General features: G+C 44.3%; 1 protein-coding gene and 1 long non-coding RNA gene across 2 annotated transcripts in view; one reads left to right on the top strand and one right to left on the bottom strand.

Annotated features, from left to right (window-relative positions):
- LOC128721231 (protein sidekick-1-like) overlaps positions 1–1,556 on the top strand; it is a 37,694-nt gene extending 36,138 nt beyond the window's left edge. The window contains exon 5 of the mRNA XM_053814965.1: positions 1,312–1,556. Coding sequence (XP_053670940.1) covers positions 1,312–1,556 — 245 coding nt within the window. The remainder of the gene's footprint in view (positions 1–1,311) is intronic.
- A 9,614-nt stretch (positions 1,557–11,170) lies between these two features.
- LOC128730491 (uncharacterized) lies at positions 11,171–13,338 on the bottom strand. The gene is made up of 2 exons (XR_008411678.1): positions 13,028–13,338; positions 11,171–12,957 (listed from the first exon to the last, which is right to left on the bottom strand). It is a non-coding gene; the product is annotated as an uncharacterized LOC128730491 (long non-coding RNA).
- Positions 13,339–19,788: the final 6,450 nt, after the last annotated feature.

Genomic DNA, 19,788 nt, shown 5'->3' with positions numbered 1-19,788 from the left:
AACAATACGCCCATTGCGGGATTTTTTGGGTTCGTTTATTTTTGGGTGGTTTTAATCTTCGCTCGAAACCATGCAACATATTTTCCGTTTAGGGTGGAACATAAAAAAAATCCCTTCTGCACCGCGCCTAAAGCCGACCCGGCGCACCTTTATAATCCCGCCGGCGTTCGAGCACGAGAGTCCTTTCCGCGAGCAAAAGCGGAAGCGGGTGTTTTCTAACCCTTCCCGGGGCCACGGGTTATGCTCGTTCGCGGGAAAAAAAACTACGTCAGCTGGCCGCACCATAAACCAGCTCGCCTGGATCGTTTCGCAATCAGAGTGTCCCTCGTCGAAGGGTGGCTCCTTTTTTTCACGAAATCTGTTTCCTTTTTTTGCAACCCTTTGGAAACCGCTTGGGGCAAGAAAAAAGGAGAGCGCTCCGATGAAACTCGAAAAAAAAGGCGAACGATTCCTGCGAGTGATGCGCCGGAACGGGTGTTTTGTTCGATGCGCATTTATCCAAGGACCCCCCGGCAGGACTTCAACCGCTAGTAGCCTCCTACGTAATCTCTTCACTCCACTCGGTCCTAAATTGCCGATGAACGGATGCAAATGTAAAATGGTCTGAAGCAGGTACGGGAATGGTGACGAGGCAACAAGGAACGCACGACCTTCTAGTCCTTCGCCACGGCGAGTGCATTTCGTATTCGAAGCCTCATGAATAAAACACTCTTGCCCGATGCGGTTCCATCGAAGGGCGACTTTTTCACCACCCAAAGTGTGTCGCGCAGAAGGATGCATTTGCGTATTGGTTTTTTTTTTTTGTATATCTTTCTCTCCCGCGAATCCTGCTCACTCCGTCGAAAGGGCGTTTCTCTTGCGTGCATCCGTAGTAATCTATGCGCCAGTGTCCAGACCACAACATCGAAAGGGCCGCGTGCGGTACGGGAATGTTAAGTCCGATAACAATTAGTATGTTAATGCCGCATAAATCGTGCTCGTGATTTGAATCAACATTTGATAGCGATTAGTTCGCTCGACTGTTCCGACCCGCAGGCGCCTGAGTGGGATGAGTTTTTGTCCCAGGACCAGCTAAAGGGCAGATTAAATTTCAATTCCAGTTCAACCAACCGGTCGATCTACCGTCGGGTTACAGTCGATTGGAGGGCGTGTTTCGACCGCACATCAAAACCACGAGCCACCGTTCGGCTGCGCGTTATTAGTGCCGCTTCATTTGCACAATGCACACGCACAAAGCTACGCCAACTCAAACACCAATGCACATTAAAATCTGTACTTTAACCTCGCCCTTTTCCATCTTGCCTTTCGCAGACTCCGCCAGCGTCGTGGTTCACGTCATCAATGGCGAACAGCCAGCCGCAATGCAGCACGGCAACAGCAGCGCTAATAGTGTTTTAATAAATAATCGCAGCTTCGGTCACATCTTTGGCGATCCGCTGGACCGTTGGCTGGCCCTCGTGGGTGGTAGTAAAAATTTACTACTCTCGTTGGCATCGTCGTGGCTTTGCTACGTGCTCAAATCGATCAGCAGCTCGTTCGGAGTCGACGGCAGGTGATTACCGGCAGGACGTCTCCGTCATCCGGCGTGAACGGACTCCAAAAACCGGTGTCCTCGGTCTACCGCGACCACACAAGAACACAAGGCTCGCCCGTGGGTGGATATATCATGTGAATATTTATAGTTAGCAAAAATCTAGCCAGTAAGAAACCCCCGAGAGTCGAGCTCGAACGTCATGCAGCATCACACAGGAAGGTATCTCTTCATCAGTATGAACCCGAGGTCCGTGGACAAGAGTAGAGAATCGACGTTCAACTGATGATCCGTAGTGACCCATTTACATGGCGGACAAACGGAAACATTGCACCGGACCGGGATGCAACACAACAACCGGATCCGGTGATCGGGCGCTTGCAAACGCTTGCAATTCCAATTCCGAATCCGAATGTAAATAATCCATTAGCCATCACAAACACGACACGTACACACACACGTATAATGGATCTGTAGCACGTCGCCATACATCTTTCATGTTACTCTCCATGGCAACCAACCTGGCTGCAACCACCGGAGCAGCAGTAGCACCGGAGCCGAAGCCCACAAAGCCTACTATGCCAAAGAAGTACTCCCCTGTCCGAGAAATCATCTCATTAGCGCCCGGAAGGACGCTCAGATAGCCCGGTCCGGCCGAACGCAATCCGCATTCGTGTAAATAAAATAGGCTGCCCGCAGTTTAAACAGAGACCGCACTCGACATATTAGCAGTTGCACTACGGGCAGCCTGAAGCGCAGCATAAGACCTGTTATCATTCACTTCAGCCCCAAGGTTGCATTCCTGTCCGGGCGTTCTTCTTTCGGAAAGCGAACGAGCGGTTTATGCGCTAAGAAGGGCTAATCTCGTTTTGTTGTCTCGAATTTCGGTTCGTTTCGCTGCATCCGTCGTTGGGCGAGGTGGTCGGATGGTTGCACAAGGACGATGCGATTTTCACAGAATAAAACACAGTCCCGACGATTCACCATTGCCCCGACCCGAGCGCGTCATCTGTCTGCAATATATACGATTTTACTGTACGTAACGATGTTGCATAGACTCAAATAAATTGATGATTTCTTTTCTACGAATTCCTTGTGCTTTTCCGTGTTCCACTTTCAACGCGAGATGGCTCTTTCTGTCGGAGCCTTTTCAATTCCGAAACCAACGAAAGAAACTTTTTTTTCTGCTTCTTTTCGAAAGCTCTCCAACCACTGAAAGAAAAGCCACCATCTGAGAAGTCTAGTAAGTAAACCGCTGCTTTGTAAAATGCACGTTGAGGTTGAGGTAGAGTTTCGCAAATCACCATCAGCAACAAGGTTCAGAACCAAAATAAAAATATTCAAACTTTACGGAACGTCGTGGTCGCATAAGTTGTTCTATTTTCCGATGCAGTTTCCAGCAGCGCTTGTTTATGTTAATTTTTATCGTCCAACCGTTAGCCTCCGAATTCATTTCGTACTCTCCTTTCACCGGCGGTTTGAAGGACGACGTCTCGAACGATTTAATGAAGCCATTTCCCGGTCGTACAGCGTACAAAAAAGGCATAGAAACGGATTTAACGACCAGACGACTCGCCAGGGTGGATTGCTAATAGCCAGCCGAGGTCCTTATTCCGTCCGTATCGAGTGATTGCAGGAGAATAAGCAGATCAGCCGATGGGTCCACATTTCTTTCGCATTTTTCAATACACGAATTAGCTTCTGAAGCGCGACTGAGAAGGATTTGGACCCAAAAGATTGATCAAGATCGTTTGCACCCTAAGAGGTTCGCCTATCCCCAATTCGTTCTATTGTTTCGTTGTATTCGTTGTTGTGCGTGGCCCACTATTCCGTGTGATCGAACGCGTTCCATGTGATTAGCCTCATAATGTAGAGCGTAGTTGTTCGCTGCCATGCGGGGATTATTACAAAAGGCCCATCGCCATTAGGGTGGCAAATCCACTCACCACGGACCGGGACCGGGACATTTGTAGTTTCCAGCGATTAATGCAAATTACGACTATTATTCTGGGCGCGCATTCCACCGACCACCACCTGACCGTGAGGGTACTTACCTGGAGCTGGAAATTACCGAAATTCGTCGCAAATGTGAAACCTCGCCGGCGTCCCCTAATGACCGTTTCGGGGGCCTTTCGGCCACGAGCGCCAATAAAACCACGAATAATAAATTGGACCCGCACCAAGGGGGGCCTGAACGGGCCGGAAAAAAAAATGCAGGAAAGCATTACCCAAGCAATCACTTCCAACGATGCCGCCGAGCCGGCATGCATAATTTATGCTCGATGTGTGCGGCGCAAATTGAAAATCTCTCCTCCGCAGCCACCGAAGCCACCGAGCAAGCGAACGGGGAAAACAACCGAATTAAATTCGTAACAAGCTAATTTGATGTTCATTTTCCGATGCCAATCCGGGGCTCGTCATCGGATTACGACCGACACCGTGCTCGAAAGTGATACCGACCCACTCTACCTCCCATTTCGGGCCGCTAGCCCTTCACCTTTCGCTTCGGTGTGGCCACGCTGCAATTAGGTCGTTGGAATGCAATTCAAATGCAACGGGAATGCACCTACGCGCCCCCTGGGTATTGGGAAGGGGTTTAAGCCAGTGGGGTGGGTCAGTAATGGCACTTCCACGGAATGATGCCGGTTTCGGTTAAATAACGAATGCATCAAAACCACCCCCATCGAGACTCGACCAACCAACCAACCACTAATCGATGGGTCGCCACCACCTCGTACAGTAGCACACCGTTGTTAGGTTCGACGAACCAGTGCCTGTCGAACAGGAGTTATTTTCCCTGCGAAGTGGGCAGTAAAAATGGCCCACACTGTTCGAGAGAGAGAGAACGTCACCCGAACGTCGGAAAAACGTATGCACCCACCCCTACCAAAACAAGGCCATATTTGACCCCACGTGGTCGACCTGTTGGACGAATGGAAATGGAATTAAAATAATTATGTTATCGGGAAATAAATTATTGCGAGCATTAATGAACATTTATTCCACCGTGTCAAATGCGCGTGCATCGACTCCCCCCATTCCGATGCGGCCACGACAGGAATTGAATCCTTTGAACGCCCGCCAGAACGCATAGAGAGGGTTTGGAGATGATAATAATGATGATGGAATAATTTAGTGCGCTCGCATTCGACTGCTGCCAAAGCTTTAATGAAACCGAACACTGCCACCCAGTGGTTCGATTCCAACCAACCAACCAACTAACGATCAAACTGCGTTAGCCCAATCTGCTCTAATCACCCCGGAATGGGATTTCCAGAAACAAGGCTCATCGCATCGGGCGTGTGTAATGATGACGATTTTGCCGAATAAGCACTACGGGAGTGAAATAATATTTTCATCTAGTAATTGACGAGCGAATCTGCCCACAAGCATTCACTCGTCCCAACCGGCATTTTCGTGGTTCATGTCGAGTGCGTCGTTTTGAGCCTGCACCCAATTAGCCACGTTGGTGCACGAGTACGTCGAAATGGGTGCACCGAACGTTCTCTTTTCCATTTTCCGTAGGGACGATCGGTATGCCAAAAAGTTCTTCAATTAAACTGAGCGAATTAAAGCGCCATTAAAGTAGCTGCCGTTTGCGAATTTAAATAGCGCATTTAAACGAGGCGCAGAAGGAGCGAGCTAATGTAGCGAAAATAGCAAGTGCCGATGTGTGAGACTCGTAACATTTCAAACCGCACTCTGCGTTGCGATGTTTTGGGCTTCGTTCGTTTGATGATTTTCACCGTTCACGCGAGCGTATTAACAGGGCTGCCAACCACATCGAACCTGTCCAACGCATTTCACTCAGCGCATCCCTGCGCATCCCTGCGAAGCATCACAGCAGCCCTTGATCGGGTTCGTATTAAACAAACCCATCTGCCATCCGGATGAGGGCGTTATCTGGTGTCCGTGAGGCCACAAACAAGCACACACAAATTTCACATGATTTGCTGCATTTGCTGCACAATCTTGATAATAATGTAGCTGCTATCCTTTCTCTCTACCCGGTCGAGGTCGAGATTCCTAGCGCAAACAACACGCCGCTCGCAAGCACACGGCTCGCGAACCGAAACACCGAAATCATTCATCACGATGATGTATGAAGCAATTAAAAATTTAATCGTTTTGCCTTCCCTTCGAGTGTTCTTACAGCCGCGGTGCCAAGGTTTGCCACTTCCTTTTGTCAACCGGTGCCGCATCCTCGCGTTCGTTTCGCTGACCGGTGTGCCGGCCTCCATTTGAGGGCTAAAAATCTAATTTCAAACTCAAGTGCACCATGCACCGGTGCCTCGCATTGGCGGGAATACCAGCTTGCTTCTTCCTGGCCGCGACCGAGTGTGGGTTGGGAAAATTTATTCAAAACATTTTAAAGCGACATGATTTATCCGTGGGTGCCGAGCGAGGTACAGGAATCCGACCCGAACCGGTTCTGCTTTCTCATTTGGTGCTGTGTTTTTTTTACCTTCGTTCGGGGCTAAGGAACACAAACGGAACAGTCGGTGTGTTTGATTAGCGACCGTTTGGCTCATTTGCACTTTTCGCCACTCGCTAACCGCGGGATTCGCGTGCCCGAAAGGACGATGCTCCAACTCGTGTTCTCTCGAGAGACAAGAGCTTTCGAAAAGGCGTCTCCCACTCGAGTGGGAGGAAAAACAAATCGAAAGAATAACGAACAATATTACCACACTCCTAGGAAAACATGTGCTGAAAACGATGCTTAAAACGGTGCTGAACTAGCACAAACCCGACACAAACTTAAGGTAGCTGACGATGGCAATTATCCCAAAGGAGAACTAATGAGAAAGCGTGTAAAAATGTGGCCAGAACATTAGCGATTCTGCACCGTGCGCGAGCGAGGGGTAGTTAAGTGTCACTTAAATCGAGAATGAATGTGTTGACAGGACTTCGGAATGGTCCACGTCTAGGGTGTTGCCATGGTTGCCGTTCTATCGTGGTGGCTTGATAGTTTTTTAAGCATCAATATCCCATTGCTTTGCTGCTGCTCTATTCCTACAACGCACACAGCCACACGCAGAACCGACAAATCCTGTTTATTCTGAACGGTTCAGTGACACCCGGGCGTCCAAAAGTACTCCTTCATTCGGCAGGAGCAACGTGTGTCCCTGAAAAACTGCACCAAATATTCGCGCCGCAGGATTCACGTCCTCGCTCGCTACGGTTGCACGAAACAGCGACATGACAAACGCCAAATTGGCGTCCCGCGTTGCAATTGCTGTTTATTTGCCCAGCAGTATTTGTCCACCCACGAGGCCCGTACACACGGTGGGCCTGCTGCGGTTTGTATGGAATTTCAGAAGGACGCCATAAAACACCAACGGTCTGGAAATTTATGCCCTGCTTTGAGCCAGCACCAACAACCACCAACGACCACCAACCAACCAACCTAGCTGAGCAGCGTTGTTGCTTGAAAGAGATTAAACCTAAGCCGCGCTACGCTGGCCGTAGGAAGCCAGCGCTAGGGAATTTACCTTCTCCGCTTTTACGCCACAGGACGCGATCCCGGCGGCTTAGTTGTAATCAGTTAATGGAACGCGAAAACTTTCTACTCAGCAGCATTTCCACGCAGCATTCCGAGTACCGGGAACGCCCGGCAATTACCACACTCAACTACACATGCCCGGGCGACCATTCCGGGCGATTGCCTGTTCCGAGGACGACGTCGCGGTTGTTCGAAATTTCCACGCACTGCTGAAATTCCCTTCTAAAAGCTCCCAAAATCAAGACAGAACGCTAAACAAACTACAGCAACATTCAGGACAGCTGCACTCTGCAGGTCGAGCCGTCGGAATATTTACTTACCAATGGTTCTCTGGCCGGATCGTCGAGCTTCCTTGTCAACGACCATGCTTTTCTTTCTGACCAATTACAGACAGGTGCTTTTTTCTCATGACTCGGTTTTCAACGCACACCACCTTTTTATCCGATCCGCGAAGGTTTATTTGTTTTTACTTTCAATTGCAAAATAAGGAGTGGATGTTTGAGCTGAACACTCTTTCCTAGGTTCCCACTGTTAGCTGACTGGGTTCTGATCATTCGATTACATGCCCTCTTCCTGATGGTGTTCGACATAATTCATCATGCACCGGACGTTCTAGTCATCGCCATTGGAAGATCGTCCTTACGGTAGAGGGACGTTACTAAATTGACTCATTAAACGCGGGTTCAGATCGTTCCTGTCGATCATGCTAACCCCTCCCTACCGTTTGTACTGGATGTTCAACCACCACGTGCATGGTGTTCCTGATCCTACACCAACTGACACTGCTACACTGCTGCTGAAGCGATCGTGATAACTCTATCAAAAAACTGCTAAGACAAATCCGAACGATTTCCGTCGGCAGATCCCTCACTGCATTTGTGTCTGGATGATGGTTTTGCGTCTTATAATGGTATTTTTTCTTTTTTTCTCATTTGAGTTGAGCTTCATAAAACGGACATTGATTGATTCAAAATGGTATCTGCAAATATATCCTTGGAAACGCGATTAGTTTGTAGTATCATTAAACTTTTCCTATTACTTGACAGAAGGACGAGTAGAAAATTGGGCACGCGTTTTTCCCTTCGTGCCACCAAGCCGTGCTGAAAATAGTAGCTTGCAATTGGGTTTTATCTGGAACGGTTAGCTGAACAGATTCGCCGTGTCGCCTGCCACTCGGTTTTCTATCAGAAAGTAGTTCACAACTAACTTGATTGGGTTGGCCTTCCCAACCCTCGTAAATCCGCAAGCGCTGCGTTCTATCTAAAAGCTCGATAGCCAACAACGCCCTCAACTCACACATCATGGATGTACGGGATCATTTTTCCAGCCTTTCTTTTCCGTGCGGCCGAGCCTTAATGGCCGCATGTTGCTCATATTCGCGCTTTACACGATGTTGTTCACTTGTGATTTATTCGTACGTACGGAACACGCTCACTCAGACACGTTGTAGACCACGAAGTGTTGGCGTACTGCTCGGCCATCATGCGCTTGTAGTATCACCTGTAGAAACGTCTGCAGCAGGAGACTGACGAGCGACAAGTGGTGAGTTTGGCTGGGTATAGTTAAACTTTATTAAACTTTTTTCGATATATACTCCAAATATATGAACGATTGTATTTGCGTAGGATTCATTCGGTTTCAGTTTGTTCTACTGCGACCCTAGTAAACAGCTAGCCGGCAAGGCAGAGACGAGAAGCTGGAAGGCTCTGACTTGACTTGACTACGATGCTCCTTCCCAGTCTCGTTCTGCGATCGCACAGTCATAAGAGTTTCGTATGCAATGCCGCTTACGGGCAAGCCCTGCCAAGCGTTAGGAGTCCGCTTTGTTAGCGGGCGTTTTCTTGCATGTTTATTTTAGCTTTTATCGATAAGAGACAGCGAGAAAGAGAACGGGGTTCTGTTATAAATACATACGATTAAATTGTAATCATCAGTCAAGTGGGGAGGCAACGTCAAGGGACGAAACAATGTGCGCGCGAAGCGGTCAATGCCAAAATGTGTGTTTGAACAAACTCTAAACCTCCGCTCCCAACGAGACCGTAGGGTTCTCGCCCTTCAAGCATTTTCCTTGGGCACCTTCTCGAGCATCTATCTTATCCGCTGACCGCTTCTTTGCAAAGATACATCACAATCGATTTTGCCGGCTGATCGAACGAAAAGGACGGAAAGCTTCGTAGAAGAATGGTGGCGCACCAATCGATAGGAGTCCATAGAACCGCGTCGAAGCGATCCGTTGAGGAATAGAAATGTTTTTCGGTGGCTGTTAGGTCCGTTCAACCCTCCTAGTTCTGATTACTGCATTAGGCAAATTAATTTACGTCCCACCACTCGCAGCTGCCGGATACATCCAATCCCGGTAAGTATTTCCGGTCGCTACGATGGCGATTGGTTAATTTGGGCGTAGTTTATCAAGACTGCCCCGAATCCTTTGCCGTCGTGCCAAAGAATGCGTCCCACAGCCGGAACACCTTACCTTGAAGGGCTGCCGCCTGACGGGGCCACCGTTCTCCTAGCGAAGCTCGACGTTCTCCCTTGCGATCTGGGCAGGAGATATGTAACATTGATTTTAATTAGTGATTGAATAAAGACCCTCTGCTGCTGTTCACCTGCACAGGCTACTCTTGCCTTTCTTATTTGTGCAGAAGCTCGTTTAACCCACTCCTGATAGTTTCATTAATCTTCGAGCAATCCGTGACCCCAGCGGAATTCACAAAATTCCCCCCATCATTTTGGAGCTGTGAAGGTGTAGTGAGAGACTCGATTCGGCTCGTTTAATCGATACGCGATAGTTATGACCAGCATAACATGAATAAATGGTAATACTCTAACGTTCAGTTTGCTTGGGTGCGCGATTTTGGATTTCCTATTCATTCTAACAGCATCTTATTCTCTATACCATATGCGTGTGTTTATAAAGAATCGTTCTCTGTTACAGATCGTTTATTCTTTGTTTTACTCATGTTCTCATGCGCTTGTTCTCATGCGTATGTTTAAATTCGTAAGATCAACAGGAACACATAAAAAGGGGTTTTAATATGAAGGCAGAAAAACGTTCTCTTTCCGTGTACTAGGTAAAGTGTAGTTAGTAATTTTCTGTTGTGGTACGTTATCATTATCATTGGAATCATAATCAACAACACCGCTATGCCGCCTAAAATGCGTACTCATCACGGCTCACCATACATCCCTTCATAACTGTCATAATTTGTTATGTTGTTTCGATCGATATTCCCAGCATACTGTTTATCGAACTCGGGTTGTTCCCCGAGCCGCTGATTGAAGGATAGATATTCGATTTGTCAATTCCGCAAAAATATTTATATTTACTCACCCTCATCAACACTCTCAGTGCACTACTTGTATTTCAGTTCCATTTCCACTTACTATACTGATTTTTACCATGTCCTCTCACCTAATACAAGAATACTCGTGTTTCGTGGTGCTTTTTTGTCACGTTCTGTTCGATTCCGTCGAACTGTTTTCCTATCACTCCTCTCAGGATGGACAAATGTTGCGAGTACTGATTGACCAAGGATGGTAGTAACTTTGCTTAGGTGTACCATTTGAAGTACTTTGCAAGCAAACAATTTACGTGGCAAGCCAGCCAGCCTTTGCTTACAAGTGAGAATAGTAATAATTGTATGTGTCGTAAGAACGCACAAAATTTAATTGTTGATAACGAACTGTATGGAGCTTTAAACGTTGGACGGGTGCAAAATTTCCTGTAAAAACGAAATTCAAAGAAAACACAATTAAGCGTAAAATTAGGCAGCATTTCACAATACTACGGGATTGCAAATCTGATGCATAAAAAGCTGGTCCGCCGCGTCGGTATCGTGTGCGATCTACACAATCTACCCTCACCATCCCAAGCATTTTCCCCTGAAATATTCGTCACAAATTCACCCTTAACTAATCAAGAAAACCAAGAGTTGGGTTCATACGGTTGTCATGCTTCAAAAGGATACCAATTTGATCACGTATAATTTGGCATTCGCTTCGTGCTTCCACTGCCAACAGCAGTTTTTTTTTGTTTCCGATCAAAAGGATGCAAGCTTACAGGAGATCTACGCGTCACTTTACGCAATGACTTCGAAATACGAAAAAATTTCTTTCAAAACATTAACACAATATGCTATGTTCCATATAATATATATATTTCCATCTCTTGTCAGTTTGAACATTCATTTTACATTAAGAATATATTTCCGTAGTGATAATATCACACCTTGCAGGCTCTTTCATCTGCAGTATACGCTGGATACAACATAGGATCAGCTGGCCAACTAACATCACGACTTATCGTAACCACAACTGCCAACATGAAAATTTTAGATGAGCACAAAAGCTCATTATGTTTCTCTCTAGGTTGGATATCCAACCAGAGATGGAACATATCCTAACATTGCAACATAATTGTCAAAATCAAAATTTAACTCTCGCATTATCTTCGAAATGCCCATAAATCTGCAAAAACGTTGCAAATATTGTAAACATGGCTTCCTTTGAATTATAAGTATTGTGGCCGATTTTTGCATAATAAATGCTTAGCAGAATAAAATCATAAGATATTTTGAAAGAAATTCGAGTGGTTGTGAAAATAAGGAATCACTTCAACCGACCGCTGTGGTTATAAAATCAATTTGAATTAATTCAGGTCATGATGACTTTTACAAGAACAAACAGTTTATGTCTTCAGTTTAAGTTGCCAAGATCATGTTCGCATAAAATTGCTCCATGATAAAAACTTAGCTGGACATGCCATGCTAAGTACAAACCACCTGGACGACAGAAAAGGTCCATCGGCTAAACTAATTTTTTCAGGTTTATATATCAGTACCAATAGGCATAAGTTGATTCGGCGCCGTTAGCCTAGGCTATAAGCAAGCCGTCGGCTAAGCTAATTTTTTAAGGCCTATATATCAATGACACTAAGCAAGAATTAATCCGGCGCCGTTAGCCTAGGCTATAAGCAAGCCATCGGCTAAGCTAACTTTCTACGACCTATATATCATCGACTCTAAGCAAAAATTAATCCGGCGCCAGTTAGCCTAGGCTATAAGCAAGCCATCGGCTAAGCTAACTTTCTACGACCTATATATCATCGACACTAAGCAAAAATTAATCCGGCGCCAGTTAGCCTAGGCTATAAGCAAGCCATCGGCTAAGCTAACTTTCTACGACCTATATATCATCGACACTAAGCAAAAATTAATCCGGCGCCGTTAGCCTAGGCTATAAGCAAGCCATCGGCTAAGCTAACTTTCTACGACCTATATATCATTGACACTAAGCACAAATTGACGAATTAGCATATCTTATGCTAACCTGGGAATACTTGATAACATCAGAGTTATCAAAAACACAGTTATCAGAGCTATCAGAATCGTTTGCAATGCTTGTTGCAAAAATAAAGGGTATAGAAAATATTGAGAAATTTAAATGGTTGTTCGATCAATCTAAAGAGAATTAGTTTTGAAAGAAATTCAAGTGGTTGTAACTATCAAACTCCTCCCGGCTTCGTAGACATCTAACTCCGATTACATTGTCGCGCTCCACGATACTGCCAGTTCACTGCGCATGAGCAATACACACACACACACACCAACAGATGAGACTGGTTCCGCACGACAGTATAAATCTCGGGTGCTGCGGTCAAACCGCACCGTATTTTAAGGAATACGTTCGACATCACGTCATTTCGGGCAATCAAGACGACCCACTAGCGCGTGGTTAAAACATAAGACGTGTCGACGCCCATGCCATGGGGTAAAGTTGCTAGTCGATGAACCATTAGTGGTATTAATTCAAGCCGTTTAGCTGGAACATCGCCTAAATGGGCCATACGTCAGACGTATGACCGCGGGTAGAGGTGGGAAACTTCAGCAAACGACGACAGTTACGCTGCATCATAAGCAGAAGCCTGTCAAATAACAAAAAAAAATTATTAGACAATTTACACTTGATGGTACACCTTTCATTCTAAATCTTACCTTCATAATGCCGTAGCAAATGGCAATGGTTCAATTTATGCGGTGTTGACGCCACGTGTCGCTCCCGGCTCACACGCCATCGATGACGACGCCATCTTGCGAGCCGTCGGACAGATGGGATGACGAGACGCTTTCGCAGAAAATCGCGTGAATGTGGTGGGTTATACATATCACTTCACTTCAGCAGATTTCAACCGAATACAGACGACACCAGTTTGTAAGTCAACCATCACGATACAGCATCACTTCCACGGTACAGATTCCGCATCCAGTTTTACACGAGGAGCCGCCATTTTGCAATCTCTTCACAAAACGGCAGCTCCCCCAGTATGAAAAACCTTGTTCTCACTTCGACTGTTCCGTACAAAGCCACACGCACAAATGACACCCTGAAAACGGCCATCCGCTACTTTATGTACTTTTTCTAAAGCGACAAATATCACACACACTACCACAATCGCTATCCGACCATTTCAACCCGAAACTCGTTGGCACAGCATCCACACTGCATTGGAAAAACCTGCAATCATGCATCGAAACACTCAGCATAAGCAGGCAGTACATATTTTCCAAGAATTTACGTTGGAAAGAGCACGAAAAGCACAAAAATGCTTTCTTGAAACAACGTGTTCGTGTAAGCCGTTCTCGTTAACTGTGTGCGTTTCCCAGCATCGGACCGTTCATTCGTTCTCACACACACTACACCGTGCCGGCGTTTGTTCATCGGTGACGCCGATCTCAAGTTGGATTTTAACCAAAAATAAACGATTTTTATCGTTAATTTACGTTAAAATTGAGCTACAATCCGTTAACCTTTTAGGCGTCCAACTATTATTCCTTAAAAGAAACTATGCTATCTTTCACGTGGGATGTTTTCTAACGAACCATATCAATTGACCCAGTTTGCCAAATCTAGCCTCACCACTGCTGAATATCTAAATAACTAATAACTAAATCTTATGATACGCCTTGAATAGGACGTTGTACGACAAGCATTCAAAATTGAACCAAAACTCTTCAATGATTGAATATCCGCTCTGTATGACTTAAAAATGGAATAGTTCAACATTCGAGTGTTCATTCCCTTCAAATGTTAGTTTTAGCCTACAATATGCATTTCAGTTAATTTCCCCTATGCTTACACCTTTGTAGGGTCAAATTTGCTACAAAAAACCTAACCAACTTTCTTTTTTTTTAATTTACATTACAACACATTTTCGGCTTGATAAGTCAAGCCTGCTTGCTATAATATGTGTGCAAAGCCTTCGAACAAGGCCACACCACACTAACACCAACATTCATTTTTATGACATCGCTGGGGGTAACGCGCATCGCTTCACATGTCAATTTTAGCTACGTTTTGTGCATCATTCATGCTTCGATTCATAGCAAATATAATACTTTTTTCGGCAACCCTAAAATATTTTACCTTTAATAATCCAAGTCATATGATATGCACTGTGTTAGGAAAACTCGTTTCCTGATGGCTATGATAACAACATTTATATTTTTAACACTATATTTTTACGTCATCGCCAGTGGTACCGCGCATCGCTTCACATGATATCAGCTTTAACTTTATTTTATACATTATTTCTGCTTATAACCAAAGCTAATCTGATTATTTTAACAAAGTATAAATATTTTACATTGAATAAACCAAATTACAGGATATTCATTGAGTTTAAAATTGCTTTCTTAGGTCTATGGTACCATTTATACCTTACATTTTAATATGGTTGTACCAGAAAATACCTTACATTGGAAGCAATGTGTTGCTGGTTGTGGGATATTACTTTCATTAAATTCACAGATATTCCAATACAATATCGTTTTCAACCCCATTTGGCGTCATCGAAGAATAAATGCCGGTAAACAGTGGTGTGTGTGTGACAAACTGAAAGATGCAATGCTGCAACACGCACACTACCGCAAGTCGCAAAGGTTCGCTACGAAGAGGTTCTATTTTTAGCACAGTTTACGACTTCAGCATGTTCAAGCACATGCATCCAAAACTATAGAACGTGCAAAATATGAATGTTGAATGTGCGATAGATTTTCAATATTCTGCACCAATAATGCTTTTCACAAATTGCTGTATATAAAAATACTTAAAACACATAAAACATTTCAGTTAAGATATGTCAATGGGTAAAGTTAAATAAATCAATGGATTAAAAAATTGATGATAATAACATATTGAAAACAGTGTGCAATTTAATGCTATCCTGTTGCATATAAGACTGCAACTTTTTAACTTTTATAAAACAATATATTGCTTACAAGTCTATATACAGCCTGGAAACCAAGAAGATTGTATTATCAAGCAACACTAAAGGCACATTCGAGGTACCATTAGCAATACACGTCTGCCTTTAGAAACATAACCATTCTCATTACGGTGTCTAGCCGTAAACGAATTTTAAAAAAATTATAATGTTTTAGACAAAAGTCTGCTCATAGATTCTTGAATTATTGCAATACTCGTTAAGCGACCAATGCCAGCAAGTAAATATAGTTCATATTGTTATTGTTATTTATTTAAGGACGGCCCGGCCGTATTTAGATTAGAATAATTTTTTGTGAGCTGAAAGGCATTTCCTCCCAACAGCCGATGAGAGCGTTATCCCGGGCTGACTCGGTTAAAATATAGTTCATATACATTACAAAGATTGTTTAACAGAAACCGAGCAATTGTTTGTATTAAATAAATATGGTAAAAATTCATTGTCGTCGAAAAAAGGTTAGGAACAATTTTTATTAAACATGTACGTCAAAATATTTCGTCGTTGAAAGAAAGATCTACATTTTTCTTATGATTCCCAATACCTAGACGTTTGTTCTGCTTTCGGCTTACACGGCAAAAATCAGTATCTTGGGCTTTACACAGGTAGGGTTATAACTATTTTACGACTTTACCGGTTTTATGTGGTTTGGAACTGCGAGGCATGGAAAATATACTGTTGAACCGGCTGGAATCGACACGAGCGGCGAATTTGAGGTAAAGTTTTCTTCCTTCTTTACACGCCGTTTCCCTCGTAAATTCCACCGAACAGGCGATGCCTTCCAGCAAACTCGTTTTGAAAGCACGTGAGCACGTTCACTGCATCAGTAGGAAAGTTCATTTGAAGAGCTTTAAATTACCTACTCTATGTTACAGCTATGTCACGCTTTGGTAGCAGGCAAGTACCGTTGCACTTTCCTTAAAGACAACTTCAAACAACGTTCAAATGGACGTGTCTAGCAATTGGCGTGTTTGCCGTTGCTGTAAAAATGTTGTTAAACAGTTAAATGTTTCAGCGAAAAGGGGCTTAACAAATCATTTAATCGTTGTTAAATCCCATGAATTTCTAGGGCTCATTTTAACATGCTCCGTGCTGCAACTCTCAGGGTTTCTCATGAAAGACGTTTTCTCCGTACAGTATCTGTAAATGAGCAAAACGACACGAAATTGACCATAAAATGGTCCTGCCCGGTTGTATGCCACAAATAACAAGTAAAATATTTGAACGAACGAATCCCGCTGTACTTTCGACGAGTTAAACAAGCCGGCCCAAAGCGAGAAAAAGCTACCCGCTGGATTCTGGAAGCAGAAAAGATGAGATTAAATTTTTCCTCCTCATTTCCAGCACCAATTTAAATATTTTGATTTTGCTACCCCTAGCATCCGTGTAGTTTACGTTCTATTGTGCGAAAACGAGCAAACGCCTACCGCCCAAGTAAACATGTTTGCCTTCAACTCCATCCAGCAAGCGCAGGTCTGTTCTAACCATCACGAGATGCCAAAATATAGCGAAGGATATCCGGAAGGTGCCACATACTTTCGTCGGGTCGACATTCCACAATGGCCAAAAGTCGTGAAAGTTCTACAAATCGAGCGTCCGTTGGATGGAGAGGTGGTTTGTTACAACGTCTTGCTCGATCCGTACTGTCGTACTGGATCCTCCGCTTAACTGTACTTTAAAAAGTTGCCCTGTTTTTATGCCCTTTAAATGAGTCCTTTTGGGACTTGTCTTGTGAGGAAAGATAAATGCGCGAGCAAAGGACACGCTTTAAATCCCAAAAAAGCATATGCATCTGAGCAGGCTGGTCGTATACCGTACGCCCATAAGGGCCCGTTGATTCCTCCGTTTGCTTTCCAAGGATGGGTAACATTGTGAGATTCAAACCATTGTGATCCAACGTCGAAAGCTCCGGTGCCAAGTCTTGCCTGTTCGGTCGAAACCAAGGCGAAAATAGGCCTTGCCAGGCAATCGGTTTTATAACACAAAAACTACCTAACCGGTTCTGAGGCACTCGGAGCATCGCTGGCGCTCTCCTGCCAGACTTTCATGCCTTTAATTTGCAAGCAATCTATGTTGTTTTGCCCGTTGAAGAGTCGTGTAACGGTGAAGAATTTAGCACAGAATGTTTCTCAGAATGCGAATTGTGTCGCGATAGTAAATTTCCTCAATTCCAATTCCGTTGTAGGTTGGTACAATAAGCGAAAGGGCATGTTGATGGTATTGTAGAATATTTAAGCATTTGTTGCAATTAAAAATGTTTTAAAATGCGTTTCAGCTATTATCAAGAGAGTATTTGCATTAATAATTTGCTGTTTCTGTTCGGTTTCGTATTCGATTACCAGTAGTGAGACTCATCCAAATGCTCTGGAGGTCTAATGAATTATTTAATCTCGATTCGGTAAGCCATACCATGTATTAGTTGATATCGTAAGTAAGTTAACTGAAATCAACAACAACGATATGAACGTATTGTGTATGGATACCAAATCACCCACATTTATTAGACCCAGAATCATTTCATGTTTCACATCTAGTTATGATCAGTATTTGGGCATTTTCGCAACGTTGCAATATGTCTGAAGATAAGCACGACCTTTTGTCTTCAATCGCTAACTCACAGCTACTGCTATATGTGTTAATTTTTTCGCAGATTTTTAGCAAACCCGCGCATTTTTGCTGTACTAGCTTCATTGATCCCAATTCTCATCCAAAGCAATTTTTTGCATGGTTGTTCGCAGGCATCCTGAGGCGTCCAGTTGTGGCTAGTTTCCCGATTGAGTACAACCCATTTCTTCCAACCCGAAACGCCGGTCAGTAGCCAATGGGAGGATTATGGGCTCTGATTATAGCTATCAGTCAGCCAGGATCAAGCTCGTCCTTTCGACTACAACGTCGTTGGTGCGAACTGTTGTGAGCGAGCTGAATGGAACAAAAAAACGTGCCGGTAAACTTCTTCGACCCACTAATTATGTGATTGTTTGCTAACAACCAGACAGGGTGCAGCGAACACGGTTAGTTTGCTGACGAGACGACCGTATTGAATCCTGACTGTTTAACCTGCGCTGCTTGTTGGCAGGAAAGCGATTTCTTCGTTGAGTTTGACGCTGAAGGAACCACCCGCAAACGACAGACCACGTTCTAACATCGTTCGGACGTCCTGTTTGGTTCTTCCCGAGTTGATTCCATTATTGCAGCGCAGCGATGATAATGAAACCATCCAGTGGATAGATAAGTCCTGTTCTATGTGACCCGGTAGGCACTACTATTCTCATTGACCGGATTCTTGTAGTCGTCTGCGACGGAAGCATGTCGGAAGGTTACTGATTAGTTCGCGTGTTTTGGCTAAAGATCTGATGGAGCAATACCATTTGCCCACTGCCAATGAACCAGCCATTAATCTCGATAAGCCTAGGTATCGACAAGTGAAATTATGTGCTAGTGATAGGCTGTCGGAGAGATTCAATTGACCATGCCACAGGGCTGATTGAGACCGAGAGTTTCTCATCAAAGCCTCTGCCACTGCTCGTTAATTGTGGGCCAGACTTGCGAAAGCTTTATGAGCTACTAATGATTATGAAACCGAAGCTCGTTTCGTTTGTTGCTAGTACAACTGGGGGAAGATTATCACCTTCCCTTCCTCAATTACGATTCGACTAGATTCAATCAATGAAGCATTAATCGATATCGCAATGAGTTCAGAACTGATGCGTAGCCTAGCTGATACTATTCACCCGCACAATTTGCTAGCCGTTGTTGAAATCGGCAATGAGAATAACACTGCTTTTGGAGCCATTCGCTGTTGAAAACTTCGTTACAACGGGATTATGGTACTAAAATAGTACGAATACTAAGATTGCAGCGATGCAAGAATAATCTGCTGCTGACGACAGACCATGTTGAGACTATGACTCTGGCTGACCCAGATACCGCTCATGGTCAGTTGTGACTAAACTAACTAACATCGGCCAGCCAGTCGATTATCTTTGACATAAATTTTCAAAGCTACCCTGAGAAGCTTTGGATGGCAACTGCCAACAAAGACACGAAAGAAAAAGCGTATGGCTCAATCTTTAAACAATTTTGTGTGCTGAAGCTGACCGCAGTAACAGGATCTCAAAGCGAGAACATTTTCAACATGCTCGATAAGAAGCTTAATTGAATTGAAACATAAAATCTAATGCTTGCGAAAGCATCTTAGAAGATTGGGGATAGTGGCATGTGCGAAACAAATGGATAGAAGAGAGATGAGTAAAGAGAGGCGGGGAGCAAAAAGCTTATTATCAACTATGGTGAAAGTTAAATGTCTCGCCGTGAGAGGAGAAGCAAATAATGGAAACAGTTAGGTAGTATCGTCTCACATGCTTGCAGAGATTCTGGGGAAGATAAACACTTACAGTGAAATGAAGTTTCTTTTAAGGAGAGCGAAAAAAAAACAATTAGAAGATATATGTCTCGTACTCCAATTACAAGAAAATG

This window comes from Anopheles nili, chromosome 2, assembly GCF_943737925.1.
Source record: "Anopheles nili chromosome 2, idAnoNiliSN_F5_01, whole genome shotgun sequence".
NCBI classification, from domain to species: Eukaryota; Metazoa; Arthropoda; class Insecta; order Diptera; family Culicidae; genus Anopheles; species Anopheles nili.
Note: the sequence above shows the minus strand (reverse complement) of the source record. Positions and strands in the feature narration are given on the sequence as shown.